Here is a 16,730-nt window from a genome sequence, read left to right as displayed (position 1 = left end):
TATAATACTACATTGTCTGTTTACAATTTTGGGGGGTAATTAAAACACAGAGGGAAAAAAAGTAATAGCACAGTGGTGTTTGTCATCCTTTGAAATACATCTGTCACATTATCTTCAGTTGTTTGAAATAATTTTATCACCTTCCGTTTTTGTTTTTTCTTATGGGGTACAGTGTTACAGGGACTTGGAGATGATTTCCCTATACAAGATTAATCTGAATATATTATAGTGTGTGTACAAATTTATCCAGATTAATTTCCAGAGCAACTTACCAACAACTCATAAAAACAGTAGAATGTAGAAATTAGATTGTATTTGTGTGTTGAATGAGGCAGTATTTGCAATGTATTTCAGAAAATAGTATATTACCATTTGTATACATCATTTCAAGAATCTTCAGCTCTGATTGGTTGAAATTGCAGACATAAATTCAACAATTGCCTGCATTGCACACAGCTTTGAATGGCATCCAAACTGCTCTCTTTTTGTGATGTAGGTAGTATGTATGCAGACGTGTGTGTATACATGTATGTGCCTACATTAACTGTAAACAGTTGGCTTTTGTAAGCATACATTATGAGTGCACAGCTGTGAACCTTTTGTGTACACTGAATGCAATGGTAAATCCAAAATGCAGACAGCCCGGCCATTATGCAGACAAGAACTCTCTCCTCAAGTTCATAGGGTGTGAATTTTATCGCAGTAGTACATAACCTGTAGGAACCACTGAAATTGTCGATTATCAACATTACATATACAATCAATAAGAACAATTTCATTTAGTTGTCCCCGCCGAACGAGTTCGAGCAGGGGATATGAAACGGGCTCCGTACGTGTGTGTGTCCGTCCGTCCGTCCGTCTGTGCGTCCGTGTGTGATCAAAATGTTCAATTTGCTACTTCTCTGTCATTTATGAGCCAATTTTGATTCTGTTTGCTTTATATGATAGCACTACATGGGAGCTTTGAAACTTCTACACAGAATTTCAGTTGTGACCTTTAACCTTGACCTTTGACCTACATTGTACATTTTGCTTCAAAATGCTACTCCTTCGCCATTTCTAACCCAATTTCGATTCCGTTTGCTTTATGTTATGGCACTAGGTGAGAGCTTCAAAACTTCTATACAGAATTTTGACCTTTGACTTCTTTGACCTTTGACCTTGATTTTTTACCTATATTGTACATTGGCTACAAAATGCTACTCCTTTGCCATTTCTAACCCGATTTCAATTCCGTTTGCTTTATGTGATGGCACTAGGTGAGGGCTTCAAAACTCCTACACAGAATTTTGACCTTTGACTTCTTTGACCTTTGACCTTGATTTTTGACCTATATTGTACATTTTGCTACAAAATGCTACTCCTTCGCCATTTCTAACCCGATTTCGATTCCGTTTGCTTTATGTGATGGCACTAGGTGAGGGCTTCAAAACTTCTACACAGAATTTTGACCTTTGACTTCTTTGACCTTTGACCTTGATTTTTGACCTATATTGTACATTTTGCTACAAAATGCTACTCCTTCGCCATTTCTAACCCGATTTCGATTCCGTTTGCTTTATGTGATGGCACTGGGTGAGGGCTTCAAAACTTCTACACAGAATTTTGACCTTCGACTTCTTTGACCTTTGACCTTGATTTTTGACCTATATTGTACATTGGCTACAAAATGCTACTCCTTTGCCATTTCTAGCCCGATTTCGATTCCGTTTTCTTTATGTGATGGCACTAGGTGAGGACTTCAAAACTTCTACACAGAATTTTGACCTTTGACTTCTTTGACCTTTGACCTTGATTTTTGACCTATATTGTACATTTTGCTACAAAATGCTACTCCTTCGCCATTTCTAACCCGATTTCGATTCCGTTTGCTTTATGTGATGGCACTAGGTGAGGGCTTCAAAACTTCTACACAGAATTTTGACCTTTGACTTCTTTGACCTTTGACCTTGATTTTTGACCTGCATTGTACATTTTGCTACAAAATGCTACTCCTTTGCCATTTCTAACCCAATTTCACTTCCGTTTGCTTTATGTGATGGCACTAGGTGAGGGCTTCAAAACTTCTACACAGAATTTTGACCCTTGACTTCTTTGACCTTTGACCTTGATTTTTGACCTATATTGTACATTGGCTACAAAATGCTACTCCTTTGCCATTTCTAGCCCGATTTCGATTCCGTTTTCTTTATGTGATGACACTAGGTGAGGGCTTCAAAACTTCTACACAGAATTTTGACCTTCGACTTCTTTGACCTTTGACCTTGATTTTTGACCTATATTGTACATTGGCTACAAAATGCTACTCCTTTGCCATTTCTAGCCCGATTTCGATTCCGTTTTCTTTATGTGATGGCACTAGGTGAGGGCTTCAAAACTTCTACACAGAATTTTGACCTTCGACTTCTTTGACCTTTGACCTTGATTTTTGACCTATATTGTACATTGGCTACAAAATGCTACTCCTTCGCCATTTCTAACCTGATTTTGATTCCGTTTGCTTTTTGTGATGGCACTAGGTGAGGACTTCAAAACTTCTACACAGAATTTTGACCTTTGACTTCTTTGACCTTTGACCTTGATTTTTTACCGATATTGTACATTTTGCTACTAAATGCTACTTCCGGCGGGGACATATTTTACGCACCGCGTAATTTCTACTTTTCCTTGTTTTACTCGGTGTTTGAAACACAGACTCTATGCTATGACCCTTGGAGCAAGTTCCTTAGGTCATAGCATGGAGTTGAGATCCCACAGGGCAATAATATCAACAATACACCCAAAAGCGGTCCATATCTGTATACTGCTGCTTACCTACTGTTTACCATTGGGAGCAGTGATTTAAAAATGTTCCAGTTATCACATTTGATGCACATGTGTAGGGCAGTTGTATCACAAAACATCTCACCATATAAAAGTTTTACAGTAGAGCCTAAAATATATGGGGATATCACAATTTTTCTCACTAAACCATAACTGCAGACACTTTATTCTGTTGTTGTTGTTTTAAAGAACGGAAGGAGAGAGAGAGAAAATGGGGCCCTATACAAATAATTTGCCCCAAATTTATTCTAGCAACAGTTTTGCTATAACTATTGTTCACATTTTGTATATTTAACAATATGTTACATGGATTATACTGATTAATATTTTTACACTGGTTGTTTCTATCCCTAACTCACATTTTAGAACTATTAAGAAGCACTTAAGCTGGGTTTTTGTTTCATCTGCAAATAGTAAATAATGCCTTTAAAGAAATCATATCCATTTTTTTTCTTCTCTCTCTCTCTCTCTCTCTCTCTCTGTCCCTCTTCATTTTACAGTTTGACTATGATAATTTTGATAGTCAGTCCGTTGACCTTAGTTTTTTGGAAGGAAAGCAGAGTGGAGAGGCCTGGAAGAGTAAGAGAGTGGAGATGAAGAAAGCCATCAGGGAAAGTCTGCAGAAAGAAGTAAGAGATACCAGAATTTCTTTACAAATTGCCTTGTACAGCCACAGAACAAAAATGTTCAACCTTTTTATTCCAAAAGCATTTTGAGTTTTAAAAAAAAAAATATTAAAAAAATCAAGAGCTGTGATGTATGTATGGTTTTCATTTATGAATAGATGTTCCATATGGAAATTTTTCTTTGTTATTGTGCATATTCAGCAATCATGTAATGAGATGATGTTTACCAGGTGCTATTTTCATACACTAATACAAGAAACAAGTGTCTCATGTATTGTGCCTATTGGATACGGATATGAGTTTTAAAGGGTGTGTACAGTTCTGGTCGAGGTGAGGATTTAGCTTTTAACGTTTTGCGAGATATTCAGAAACCACTCTATGAGATGTCAAAGAGCATGCAGTTCTAAGGGGTATCAAAAGTTTATTCGATGAAAATCAGTTTTGAAATGGCCGAGATATCCAAAAACAAGGTGAAACAAAGAGTTGTGGCATGTCGCCTTTTATTATTAGCACTTTTTTGATATCTCAGCCATTTGAAAACCAATTTTCATCAAATAAACGTTGAATCCTTCTTAAAATTACATGCTCTTTCATATTTCATGAGAGGCTTTTCATTATCTCACTTAGGAATGTTCAAAACATGAATCCCCACCTCAACCAGTACTGTACAGTCCCTTTAAGAAATTACAGAAGTGGCTATTGATTCAACAACCTCAAACTAATAATTAGATCTTTTGAGAACATGTTGTAGTCATCTCCATCCATAGAAAGAAAATTACTCAATTCAAAATTGTTCTTTCTCCTTTCCACAATCAAGATTCCTGGCTTCATGGACATGGACTGGATAGAGAATGAGAACATAGATGAAAATTCAGGGGAAGATGAAGATGAGGACGAAGAGTGTAAGTGCTTGGAAATTAAGAATTCAAACTTTTCCTTTATCTCCCAATGTTGTGCAATAGTAGTGCAAACAGTAACATACATTGATACATATATGTTGGCCGGAATATTATTCCAGCATTCAAGTGGAAAAAGGATCAGATTATTGCCAGCTTTTTACTAAGATTGATTGTCACAATAAAATGCTAAGTATCAATGTTGAATAAATTATGAGACATGTACTTAGAGTGTTTGTCAATTCAGTTGACTTAAACTGAAGTTATGATGAGTAAAGGATCGTATTCACTCTCTGTAGTTCTTGTGTGAATGTTAACAGATGAACAAGTATGTGGCATGATTATAATGTGAAAACTCATGTAAGTTACAATTGAAAAACATCCAAGTTTTCTTTTAATCCCCAACACCACAAACCATTCATGCTATACTGCACACAAATTTGTAAAACTTCACTTTACATTTTACTTCTGAATGTGGTTTATTTCAACTTCTGTGTAGTATTTTCTAGATTCATTCAAACAACTGCTGTTTTCATGTGGGGAAGAGACAATGTCTAACATGAGGAAGAGTTTTTGTTTATTTTCTGCATCACTTTTAAGAAGTACATGTATAAGAAGTAATATCTTTTACTTGATTTTGTGGTGCTACAGTCACCATGTTACAGTGGATATCTTGCTTCATGTATTCCACAAGTTTTCTCTGCATGTTTGTTTCTCTAAGTTCTTATTCCAAAAAGCTTTATTCATTTGGATGTAAATGGTCATTGAAAGAGAAGATAAATTGATACCTTGAGAGTGACAGTGGATAGTGAAATGTAATCTTTTGTCACTATGTAAATGCATTAAAGATTGCATGCTTTTCAAATCATTTACACAGTGGATGCTGTGGAACTTGAATTCAGAATGCGGAAGAGGGACTACTATGATACCAAGATGGGCTTCAAAGATATCTCAAAGTAAGCTAATTCTTGAAAATAGTGCTTAAAAAGGGATGTAAGGAAAAAGCATCCTTGGGAACATTCTGCATAAAGTGCCTTAATCCTGTTAGCACAAAAGAAACATTTCCCATTTTATTTCCATCCACTGCTCTAAATAACATAGTGTTAACCCTAAAATGGCGGGGGGGGGGGGTTGAATAAAGCCCCCTCAACATTTTCCATGGCTATTCCGCTGCGCCTTTTTTTTTTACCGCGCTGCTCACTGACTTTTTACTTTCAAGTCTCGCACATCTTTTGATACCATTTTCGTAAAAATCGGGCATACTGCTATGACGCTGCACGACCTTTTATACATGCTGTCAGACCAAAAATGGCTAAAAAACATGATTTTGTGTACAAAGTCTAAAAAATGCAAATGGAGTTTTCTCACCTTATTCAAAAATTTTAATCTTCTTAAATCAATTGATTTTAGCATACGTATGCTTGAAATTGGTTCTGTCATAAATTTTGCGAAAAAATTATAAAACATAAGGTTGTAAAACAAGGAAAAACATAAGAAATTCATAAAACAATGCAATACATAAGAAATTAATTTTTATACTTTTTTTTCCAAGTACATTGTTAGGAATGCTACAAAAATGTTATCACCAGAAATTAAAATGCTAAGAGCTTCATTTTCTGATTTAGAGCAAAATGTATGATGTTATGCATATACTAGCAAAATTAATTAATAAAATGAAAATTTCAATTTTTTTTGGGGGGGGATATAGTTTGGTAGATAACGCCACAGGTAATTTATGTGCCAATTTTCATGGCGATTGTGCTATCAATGGCCGATATCTTGGGGGGAGGTGGTTGATTCAACCCTCCCCTTGCCACAGAACAGCCAAAAAAGCCTGGCCTGGTTAGGGTTAAGCCATATATTGACCACTGTATGGCCAAAATCCACAGGGGGCATCACAACACTTATTGAGGTACTAATAATATGCATAAACCACTGAACTACATGTATACATATACAGCATACTCAGTATATTTGTAGTTAAATAGTTGCCTAATGACACGTATTATCTAAATCATTATGATCCAAAACAGAGAATGTACAATAAGGTTTGATCAACCTCATGGCAGATGGCCATTCTCTTTTTACTGTGTCTGATATTTTTGGGGTAATCATCAAATTGTTTGATTGGAAACTAGATTTTGATGAACAAGTTTTCAAAGCAGGAACATTCAGGGGTCAGCAAGATCAACTTGTTAAAAGACACCAACATAACATGTTTCATCTAGCATTGGTTCACGTAACGCTATACCAAATGAACAACAAGCAACAGAAGCATCAAATCAAAAACCAAAAGTGCTGTGCTCTGAGGAGAAAAAGACAAATATGACATCAATACTTGAATTTGACTACTGCATAAGCTGTTATTTTTGCATACAGATATTTTTCATGAATGACAAGGTCACAGACATTTTCGCAAGATGTTGTCTTTGCAAATTGACACAGAGGCTAATGTACAAAATTGTGTAAATGCACTATTACCTAGCACATGGCAACATTTTTGTATGTTAATTTTGCTGTCCAGGATTTTCGAAATTCATGCAATTAAACCCGAAAATAACAGCTTATACAGTATCGAGCTTGTTGTGCTATCAAGGTTATGGCTAATTCAAAGGCTTTGATAGGTTCTTTTGCTTTTTTCAACTACAGTACAAGTGTACCTTTCCACCAATACAATCTAGTTTTATTTGGAGGGTCAAGATGCATGAACAGGGTCAAAGGAGCTCACTGCAGACTGAGATGAAAGCCCACTGAGTCTAGGGCTGATCTTAGTATGATTCACATTTAGGACGAATGTGTCAATTCTACCTCAATTTACTGAATGATTATTATTTTTTTTTTTTTTTTTTTGGGGGGGGGGGCATTTTATACAATTTATAAACCCCGCACTACTTTTTAATCAATCAGAACATATGTATAGATGTATAGGTGGGCATGTTAAAGACACACAATTACAAGACTGACTGCAATATTTACTACTGTTCCCCCCCCCCCCCCGATATTTAGCTGAATAATTCTGTGATTGCCCACTGCCACTCGGACCAAGTGGGTCCATGTATGATTCCCTTGGAATACTGTAACTCACATCTTCACTTGCCATTGCCGATGCTCTTACAATTTCTTTCTTGACCACTGGTCAGTGATCAAGATCAATGAACTTTATCAAACTGGAAATGAGGGGTCATGTTCATGTGGCAGGTAAAGTCAGTGATTGCGTGAGAAAGGAAAGGTACATGAATACCAGTCTACTGGATGTTGCAGTCTATTAGTATCAAAGAGATGGTACAGTTTCAGTTTAGATGGGGCTTCAGCTTTCCAACTTTCTTTTTTTGATGATTTTTAGAGATAATGGGAAAACCCTTATGAAATGTGAAAGAGCATAAAATTGTAATAAAAATTCAAAGGTTATTTGCTGAAAATTGGTGTTGAAATGGCTGAGATGTCCAAAACAAAGCAATCCTAATTAAAGCGGGTAGGATCGCTGTGTTTTACTTTATTTTTTGCTATCTCGGTCATTTCAAAACAGATTTTCATCAAATGAAATTGAGTTCCTCTTAAAATTATGTGCTCTTTAACATTTCATAAAATGATTTTTGATTATCTCACAAAAAGTTAAAAGCTGTATCCTCACCTCAACCATCCCTTTAATCATGCCAAGACTGAGCAAAGTATTTACAGTGAAAGAAAAGACCATTCCAGTGCATAGTATTTTACTGCAAACTGTGTTGACAATTAAGTGATTTAAAAATGAAATGAAACAGGGGCATAATGTTTAAGATTGATATTTGTGATGTTTTCATTTATATGAGAAGAAACATGGTAAATATGCATGTATAGAAAGCAGCAACATGCATAGGAGCCATTACATCTTTTTTTAGTTTATAGTAAAATTGCATTGTTATGTCTAATAAAGTTATTTCTTCTTTTCTTTGCAGAGATCAGCGAGCAAAGGTAGTGAGTGACTACATTCATGCAATGCAGTGGATACTACACTACTACTACAATGGAATCCAGTCATGGAGTTGGTAAGCTATGAAGGAATGAGGTGATATGCTTCCTTAGAAAAAGTGTTGTAAAATGAAAAGCTACACTCGGAAGGGGGGGGGGGGGAGGGGGAGGGGTTGGAGAATGTCAGAAGTGGGGGTATGCTTTACAAACTGAGTAACAGCAGGACCATCACATGTCGTGAGCAGAGTGCTAGCTAGCCTTGTATCAGTGCTTGGCTGTTGTGAAATTTGTGACTGCAGAAACTATAGTGAAAGAAGCCTAGCACTGCACTGCATTCTTCCAGAATTACACAGTAGCAGCAGACGGATGCAATTAACTCGGTGTTTTCATTTTGACGTGACCTCGCTTTCCTCTTGAATGAACACGTTTCGCACGAAAACTGCTAGGAAAGTGTCGCAGCAAAACTGCAGTAACTTTACTATTAATTCATATTTTTTGATAATCCGAATGGTTATGAAAAGTAAAAACCTCATTTTAACCTGCCATTATGTTACCTTGTTTAAATAACGACGATAAAATATTCCAAAATGGAGCATAACTGTACTCTCAAAACAGAAAATAATTGTCAGAAATCGTTGCTAAAATTTCACATTTTGACTTCGTGAACAACAAAAAACTTTCAAGTATGTTGCTAAGTACAATGCATGTATTTCTTTACGGAACTCTAAAATATCACATTCGAGAAGTCATGCGTCCGGATATGTCTGGAAATAATCGAAAGAGGTGCACTTTCTACCTTCGTTCCAAGCACAAAATTTCATAGTCATTCGCACACGGGAAGACAGGGTACAGTCCCGCGTACCCACATCATTGTGGCGCTCACATCACCTGTACTCCAGTGCCATATACACGGCACTGCTGTACACTGATCGTAACTTGTACCGGGAATTCGTAGTTGTATTGTTACTAGTGCAGTAAAATCTGCGTAAAGTCCGAATAATCCAATGTCATGAATTTACAAGTGATATCATAGCTGGTAGATATTCACATTTTTGCTTCTTTCTTTTTAATAGGCCAGTTCTGATAACGTATTCTACATTTGTAAGTGCTTGTTTGTGAGGTGGTGAAGTCCCCTGCAGCACACTGCTACTTATCGACACCCCACGGCCCACATGTACAGTGCAAGTGTACTAGGCATCCGCAGCAGCCACCTCTCATCGCACAGTACGCTGCATCGACCAGTCAGCTCGCTGGATCGAAGCAGCATGGGAAAGTCCATTCATTGCGCAAGCGCAAATCAGTTTTTCTAATAGAATATGACGTCATTATTCTCGTTTGCTGCTCCCGCACAATTTGAGATTTCTGACAAGATACCTCATATATTTTCACTTGTAACTTCAGAAATAGGTCTTCGGCAAAGCGAACACCACTCTGCTAACGTCCGCCCATGTCTTATGAATATGTATATTAAGTTTCATGAATATTAAGTGAAGCGACCAGATGTGTCTGGAAATAATCGGAGGGTAGTTTTCCGAGACCGCAAAACATGAAATGTTGAATAACTTAAAAAGTACTCAATCCTTTCTCGTGATATTTCGTATGTGGATAGAAATCATCATTTTGCATTGATACTGAAAGTTTGGGCGATTTTGGTCAATGTATAGCGGAGATATGAGAAGGTGAAATTTTGGTGAAAATGTGAACGCCCGATTCGCACTGCCTCGACGGTTGAAAATTCAAAACGTTTCGTGGGTTTCAGGGGAGTTAATTATAGTCGTTCGCTAGGACTGTACATGATTGGATGTCGCAGGCTGACCTACTATTATTGCAATTGGTAAATTTTGTGTTACAGTGTGTTATTTAATTTAAGTACTAAATGTGTGTCATTCCCCTGATCTCTCATTCCCAGCATCCTTCATACGACATAGTGAATCTTTGCACCGTGTCTTTTTTCTCTTGTTAGAGTACAAATTTTGCTGAAAAACTTATGGTTTCTTTACATATCAATGAGCAACTTTGATTTCTTATGAACTTCAGGGCATAATTCTCTTGTCCATGGAAGCTGTTAAAATATTTCGTTGACACTGTCAATTTCAGTGAGTTTTGTGGAAGTGATTTGATGTTCATGCAGGTCAGGTGTACTTCTGAGAGGTGTTGCACATTTAAAAAGCATTTGCCTATGGAGGAATCATCAGGTTATTTTGGTGTGCTGTACTTGACTGCTAAAAATGGAGAGAAATACCATGTTGAAAAATCTCTTGCTCCAGAGTAGGATTCATATCGCAATTGCAACTGTTTTGTTTCACAACGGCAACTGTGTTGTTTTGCAAAATTTTGGAGGCTGTACTGCAAACTGATATGATAATAGCTAATAGGAACCATTATTTATTATCTCTATAGGACATTGTAGTGGCGCATTAATATACAAATAGTGAATGGTCACAAGTGCAATGGTACGAGATTTCGCACGAGGTGAAAGATAGTTGAATAGTGCGCCTCATCTTTCACCGAGTGCGAAATCTTGTTCCATTGCACGAGTAAAGACCATATACTATTTGTTTTATACAATACCTCGAACGTCAACAAATTTGGTACTCACAGATTCTTGAATTTAGCACAGAAATGGCAACCATTTTCCGTGAAAGACGAATGAGTAGCCTCACAGTCGCGGTCACCGTGTATGTACATGTTAACGTGTACGTACGTATGTGAAATGAAGTTGTTTACAAAAAATAGTGACAAAAGTACGCGCTTGTAAGCGCGCTTGTAGTTGTTGAGTGCGTGCGGCACATGTTTGTTTATTGTGACATCAGAGCGCATGCAATAGAATATTTTGATTGAACCAAAATTGCACGCTGAGACAGCCAGAGCGTGCAATAGAACCTTTCACTAAATGTCACGTGATGGGCAATCGACCAATCGCATAGCTACATTCTAAATAGGTGTTGTATAAAAACGCATATTCCTGTACTCTTGATTTTCAATGTGCAAAGTGAGAGTATATTCAATGAAACGCATAAGCCAATGTATTAATTCCCTGTTGGCTATTGTTGTGAGTAGCTGTGTAAATAATACTGTATTTTGTCAAATCTGTTGCCTGAGCGCTTGCTTGGGCACAAACACTTTCCACTGAACCAAGTGTGTGAACACGTGAAAAATTCACAAACATGCAAACATCTTGCTAAGTGATACAAATGCAAGCCACTCCTTTTTCAGTGCAGAGTACACTTTAAAGTGTAGTGTTAGTATGGTAGTTTCTTACAATTTATTCCTCCTCCAGATACTGATTATAGATAATAATGATTACATTGGATGGCTTTCTTTCATGGAATACCGGATAATACTGCACTTGTTAGGGCCAATATTCCCTGGTATCCCATCCATTGCCATCCAATATAATATAATTATTGCATGATTTTAGGCAGTGTAGTACCTCCTACTTTAGCCCACTTCCATGAAGCAGGCCACAAACAGATATGAAATGAAGGAGCTGCCAGATGCAGGCATGAAATGCAGACTTGAAATCTACAAGCTGCTCTCCATAGTTAGAAAAAGTCTGGTTCACACCGAGTTGTCGGTTTTTAGTTTTAGATACATGTAGCTATTATTTCTGTAATAGCATTGCCCAAAAGGCCTCTTACTTTAAGTTTTGGGCCAGCTGGTTGAACGTAAAGTAAGTGTGATGCCCTTGCCTCTAGAAATTTCATGGTTAGCATGCATGCATATTGATAACTGCCCCCCATGTCATAGTGAGCCCATATGGGTGCAGGTTTGTCCCCTGTGTATGTTGAATAACTTCCTGTAAATAGTGGTCACTGCACAGTGGTACTGCACTCATTAGGAAATCAGTAACATGACATGTGAATTTAAAAAGTTTCTGACATCGCATGTATCCCATGATGTGATCATGGTAGGTCACATTTCTCTTATCCAACTATTACTATGTCCAATACTTCCCATAGACATATGTAATGACCTTTCTTCTGTACTAGTATTTTTCTAAGTCTTCAATGTCGTCATTCCAACTTCTCATTTGCCTCATCAGTTCTGTGTCAGTTTTATTTGTTCCCTAGCACCTCTTTGTCTCTCATTGTTGTTGCCTGTGAAAATTATATAATGTTTGTTTTGTTTTTTCTGTTTCATTGATTATGTCAAAACCTCTTTTATGATACATCTTCAATACATCCTTACGACCTTTAATACTGTGCAGATTTCATCTTTAGTGTATCATTATAGTGTCCAATGTCTTATACAGGATCATCAGAAATGTGACATATCATTTTTTGCCATTTCTGTATTTGCATGTTTTGGCAGGTATTACCCTCATCATTATGCACCGTACATGTCAGATCTGAAGGACTTCAGTGACATGGAGTTGGCTTTTGACAGAGGTCAACCATTCCTTCCCTTCCAACAGCTTCTCGCTGTTCTGCCTCCAGCCAGTAAAGACCATCTGCCTGAAGCATACTGGGTAGGCAAAAAGATGTGGAAAGCAACCTTATACAACTGAAATCCAGAGTGAACATACCAAGCATTCAAAGATTAAACCCAATATGGAATAAGTTTTAGCAAATGCTTGATATTTGATTTAATTACAGATATGCAAATACAAAGATTTTTTGCAGTATTTTTTACTGCAGGTTTTATGGAAAATACTGTTTTCCCAAATTGTGTTACTACACATGTCTATTGCAGGAAAGGAAGAAAGGTGAGAACACTTTACTATCCACTGAAAGTGTGAATTTCAAGCACCCAGAATACTGCAGTGCTTTTTACAATGCTGGCAACAACTGCAAATATCACATGATACTGAATTATTTTTATTGTACTGAAATGTTAACAAAGATTTTAAGGCTTATTTTTTAGGTTGATATGTAACCCATGTTGTGGGTTGGTGTGTTACATTTAATGCGCCCTTTTTTTTGTTTGTAAATTGATAACATAATTGAGAGATACATGCACGATTTCTCATAGTGCCAAATATAATGGTAACAAGGCAGATATAATTTATCTTATCAAGGGGTTAGCAAGGAGTCTATAGAGTCATTACTTAATCATAGCTTTATATATGCATGTACATTAAATAAGTTTCTGAATTGGACTGAGATAGGTATTTGCAGCAAAAGTGAACTTAGCTGTAAGTTTTTGGCATAATTTCCCAGAAGACTTGAAAACAATACTGAGCAAATAAGATGTGATGACACTTGTGTGTTTTGATAACATTCCTGTGATATACAATAGAGGCATGGTATAGTCAAGGGAAACTTTTTTTTTATTGTTTATTGCTATGGAACATTTTTTTAAGGAGGGGGGGGGGGGCTCTTTGGGGGTCAAGGGTTAATGGAACTGTTGTTTACACTGTAAACCATTGGATAAAACCTCTATGAAAATGGTATTTCTTTGTTTATCACCATCATTCCACAGCCATTGATGTTGAGTGACACTTCACCTATCATTGAGTACTACCCACTGAAGTTCGAACAGGATCTCAATGGCAAGTTGATGGCTTGGGAAGCTGTGGTTCTCATCCCCTTCATAGATGAGGTAATGAAATCTTCACCTTATACAAAAGAATCAGTGTGAAATACGAGTGTGTTCTAGATTCATACATCAGTCAAAGATAATAATAACGAGACATGAAACTCGTCACTGTAAAAAGACAAGTGAGGTGATACGCTGGGAGTCCTCAGATATTGGTCATCCATTATCGACAACGAAAACAATGGAATTTAGCGACTTTAAGTTATATTGCTGCAATAATATGTTAGTAAAGTCACATTTTTTGTACCTTTATAATTCAGATCAAGTTGTTTCTATCATGCAAACCACATGGAAAGTCCCGTACGTGTGTCTGTGTGTGCAAGTAGGCCTAAGTAGATTAACAGGTTTTTTTTTTAGTACAGTGTATCTGTACCATGTCGTCCTTGACACGAACAAATTGAAACACGACAATAAAGTGTTTCATAGATCATCTTGACTTTGATATTGTTCTTTTCAAATATGAACTTTGACCCTTATTTGCATAACCAAAACTGCTATATCTAATCTTGTCATTATATAATATGATCAGTTGGGAGAGCTCTTACAGCTACATGTACAAGCCTGTAAAATTTTCCAGCAGTAAAGCAATGAAGCATCCAATACAAAACAAAGGAAAATAGAGCGAGTGTGAGTCTGTACATGACAATGGGATTTATACCTGGACGAAATATGGTGCTATATTGTAACTACTTTTACTGACCCATTTTAAGGGCTCTGCTGCTTGAGTATCCATGTTCAGCTAGATGAATTGTAATTTGGCGATAACCAAAAACCCCCATGAGCAATAGAAACACTCTTTTTAACCTCCGATACAATACAAGGGAAATTGTGTGTTTGTGTTAGTGGGGGTGCGTATACTTGATGAAATGGTAAAATAAATGACATTGGAGTGAAGCTGAACTGCCTAAGAAAAGAAGAAAAATAAAGCTCTTGCAGCTACAAGCCTGTGAAATTTTCCAGCAGTAAAAGCAATGAAGCGTCCAATACAAAACAAAGGCAAATAGAGAGAGTGTGTGTTTGTTTACATGACAATGTGATTTGTACCTGGACGAAAGCGGCCTTACTTCAATCAAAATAAAGATCACCCGTGACGGCCACATCTTCAAAGGGGACAATTAGAAGTGGAAGGAGTGCCAAGCATATTGTCTCAGCAATTCCAAAGCAATGACACCCGTACATTTAGGCATACCATAATTTCGCCACTGAAATCAATGGTATTAATCATGCACCATTGCTTGCATAGTCCATAAACTTTGCTTTACAAACTTTCAGTGAAACGTGTCATAACATAATTCTGTAACTCCATTAGCAGTGATTGACTTTATAAAGAAAGATATATCATTATCAAATTGAACGCTTAGCACGTATAACTCAGGGGGATTATAGCCTGATACTCTGTTCTTCACTGCCCAGATGCCAACAACACTCATCACCTACGACTACGTATAGAGAAACAGCCATGACGAAAATAAAAGTTTTGCCTTTTCTTTGGCAGAACGACACACAACCCCTTCAAACACACTATAATTGGCAGGGAGGGACATGAAAAAGTTCATTACTAATACTAAACAGTGATGCCTTCCACTCATGTGGCACAAGATACCTCTATAGCAACATAAAGCCTGTCTACAACTCTGTTATTGGGTCAAACAATAACAACCTGAAATATCAAAGAGATGAGCAAGACGCTATACACCTGGCGTAGAGTTAATTAATTAGTTCTCATTCCCACTCAAGTTGGTGTTATGTAAATGCACACATTCCCACCTACAGTATAACACAAACAAACGTAACGAAAAGGGAAGAGAAAATGAGAGGTGGCAAAAGGAAAACTGCACAATTGCAATTTATAAACTTGTGTGTGACAAGTGAAGCAAATGTATTAGATGTTATAGCAGTGTTTTTTAAGCATAAACAGACAAATAGACAGACAATGTCAAATTTTAAAACCATCAACTTAATGTCAGAGAAGAAGCTAAACAAGATGCATTAAAACCGTAACTTAAATCGCTGCTCTACTACTCCGCCACGGAACATCCACAAAATAATGTTAGGGGAAAGAAACTACTTTAAATATAACATTCTTGAATAAAAGGAAAAGAAAAAGAAAATGTCCACGTCAGGATAACAAACGTGCCCGCAAGAACATGCATTTTATTGCTAGATGGGAATAGGGTCTTGATGCAAATGAATGTCTCATTAATTTAAAAGCAATGATTCCTTTACCGCCACCACCATTACCACACCACAATGACGTCTCTGAAATCAATGGTAGCACTCATGCACATGTGATTGAATCGTGCATTAACTTCCCTTTTCCTAAACTACCAGTGGAACGTGCCATATTATGTTGTTCAATTCGATCAGTAGTGATTGACTTTAAAGAAGAAAGATAATGCATCAAATTGAACGCTTACCACATTGCTCAAGGTGATTCCAGTTTGATACTGATCTGTTCTATTGCCCAGATGCCAGCAATACATATCACCTACGGCTACTAGTGAAACAGCCATGACGAAAATAAACGACAGAGAACCCCGTCATATTCACTACACTTGGCAGGGTGTGGCGCGAAATACCTCACATAATATAAAGCAATATCAAGCCCATTCCTTTCCTGCCTGTCTATAACTCCGTTATTGGGTCAAACAATAACAACCTGGAATTTCAAAGAGATGAGCGTGATGCCATACACCTGACCGAGAGTTGATTCATTCAGTTGGTGTTGCCATTCCTGCTCCAGTTGAGTTATGTAAATTATTTTCCAACTTGTTCTGTGACAGTATAACAGGAACAAACGTAGAGAAAAGGAAAGAGAAAAACGAAAGGTGGCAAGCGGGGCACTGTACCAAGGGCAATTTACAACATTAGGTGTGATAAATGAAGCAAATCCAAC

The 16,730-nt window shown here is 37.1% G+C and overlaps 1 protein-coding gene across 1 annotated transcript in view; it reads left to right on the top strand.

The window, feature by feature from the left end:
• Positions 1-16,730, top strand: part of LOC140238934 (5'-3' exoribonuclease 1-like) — a 95,818-nt gene that overhangs the window by 23,154 nt on the left and 55,934 nt on the right. Inside the window, exons 9-14 of the mRNA XM_072318832.1 lie at positions 3,324-3,452; positions 4,267-4,351; positions 5,223-5,301; positions 8,281-8,370; positions 12,608-12,764; positions 13,718-13,837. Of these exons, the coding sequence (XP_072174933.1) occupies positions 3,324-3,452; positions 4,267-4,351; positions 5,223-5,301; positions 8,281-8,370; positions 12,608-12,764; positions 13,718-13,837 (660 nt within the window). The remainder of the gene's footprint in view (positions 1-3,323; positions 3,453-4,266; positions 4,352-5,222; positions 5,302-8,280; positions 8,371-12,607; positions 12,765-13,717; positions 13,838-16,730) is intronic.

The sequence above is a fragment of the Diadema setosum genome, chromosome 15 (genome assembly GCF_964275005.1).
Source record: "Diadema setosum chromosome 15, eeDiaSeto1, whole genome shotgun sequence".
Classification (NCBI taxonomy): Eukaryota; Metazoa; Echinodermata; class Echinoidea; order Diadematoida; family Diadematidae; genus Diadema; species Diadema setosum.
The sequence above is the reverse complement of the archived record's forward strand: the minus strand, read 5'-3'. Positions and strand labels throughout refer to the sequence as shown.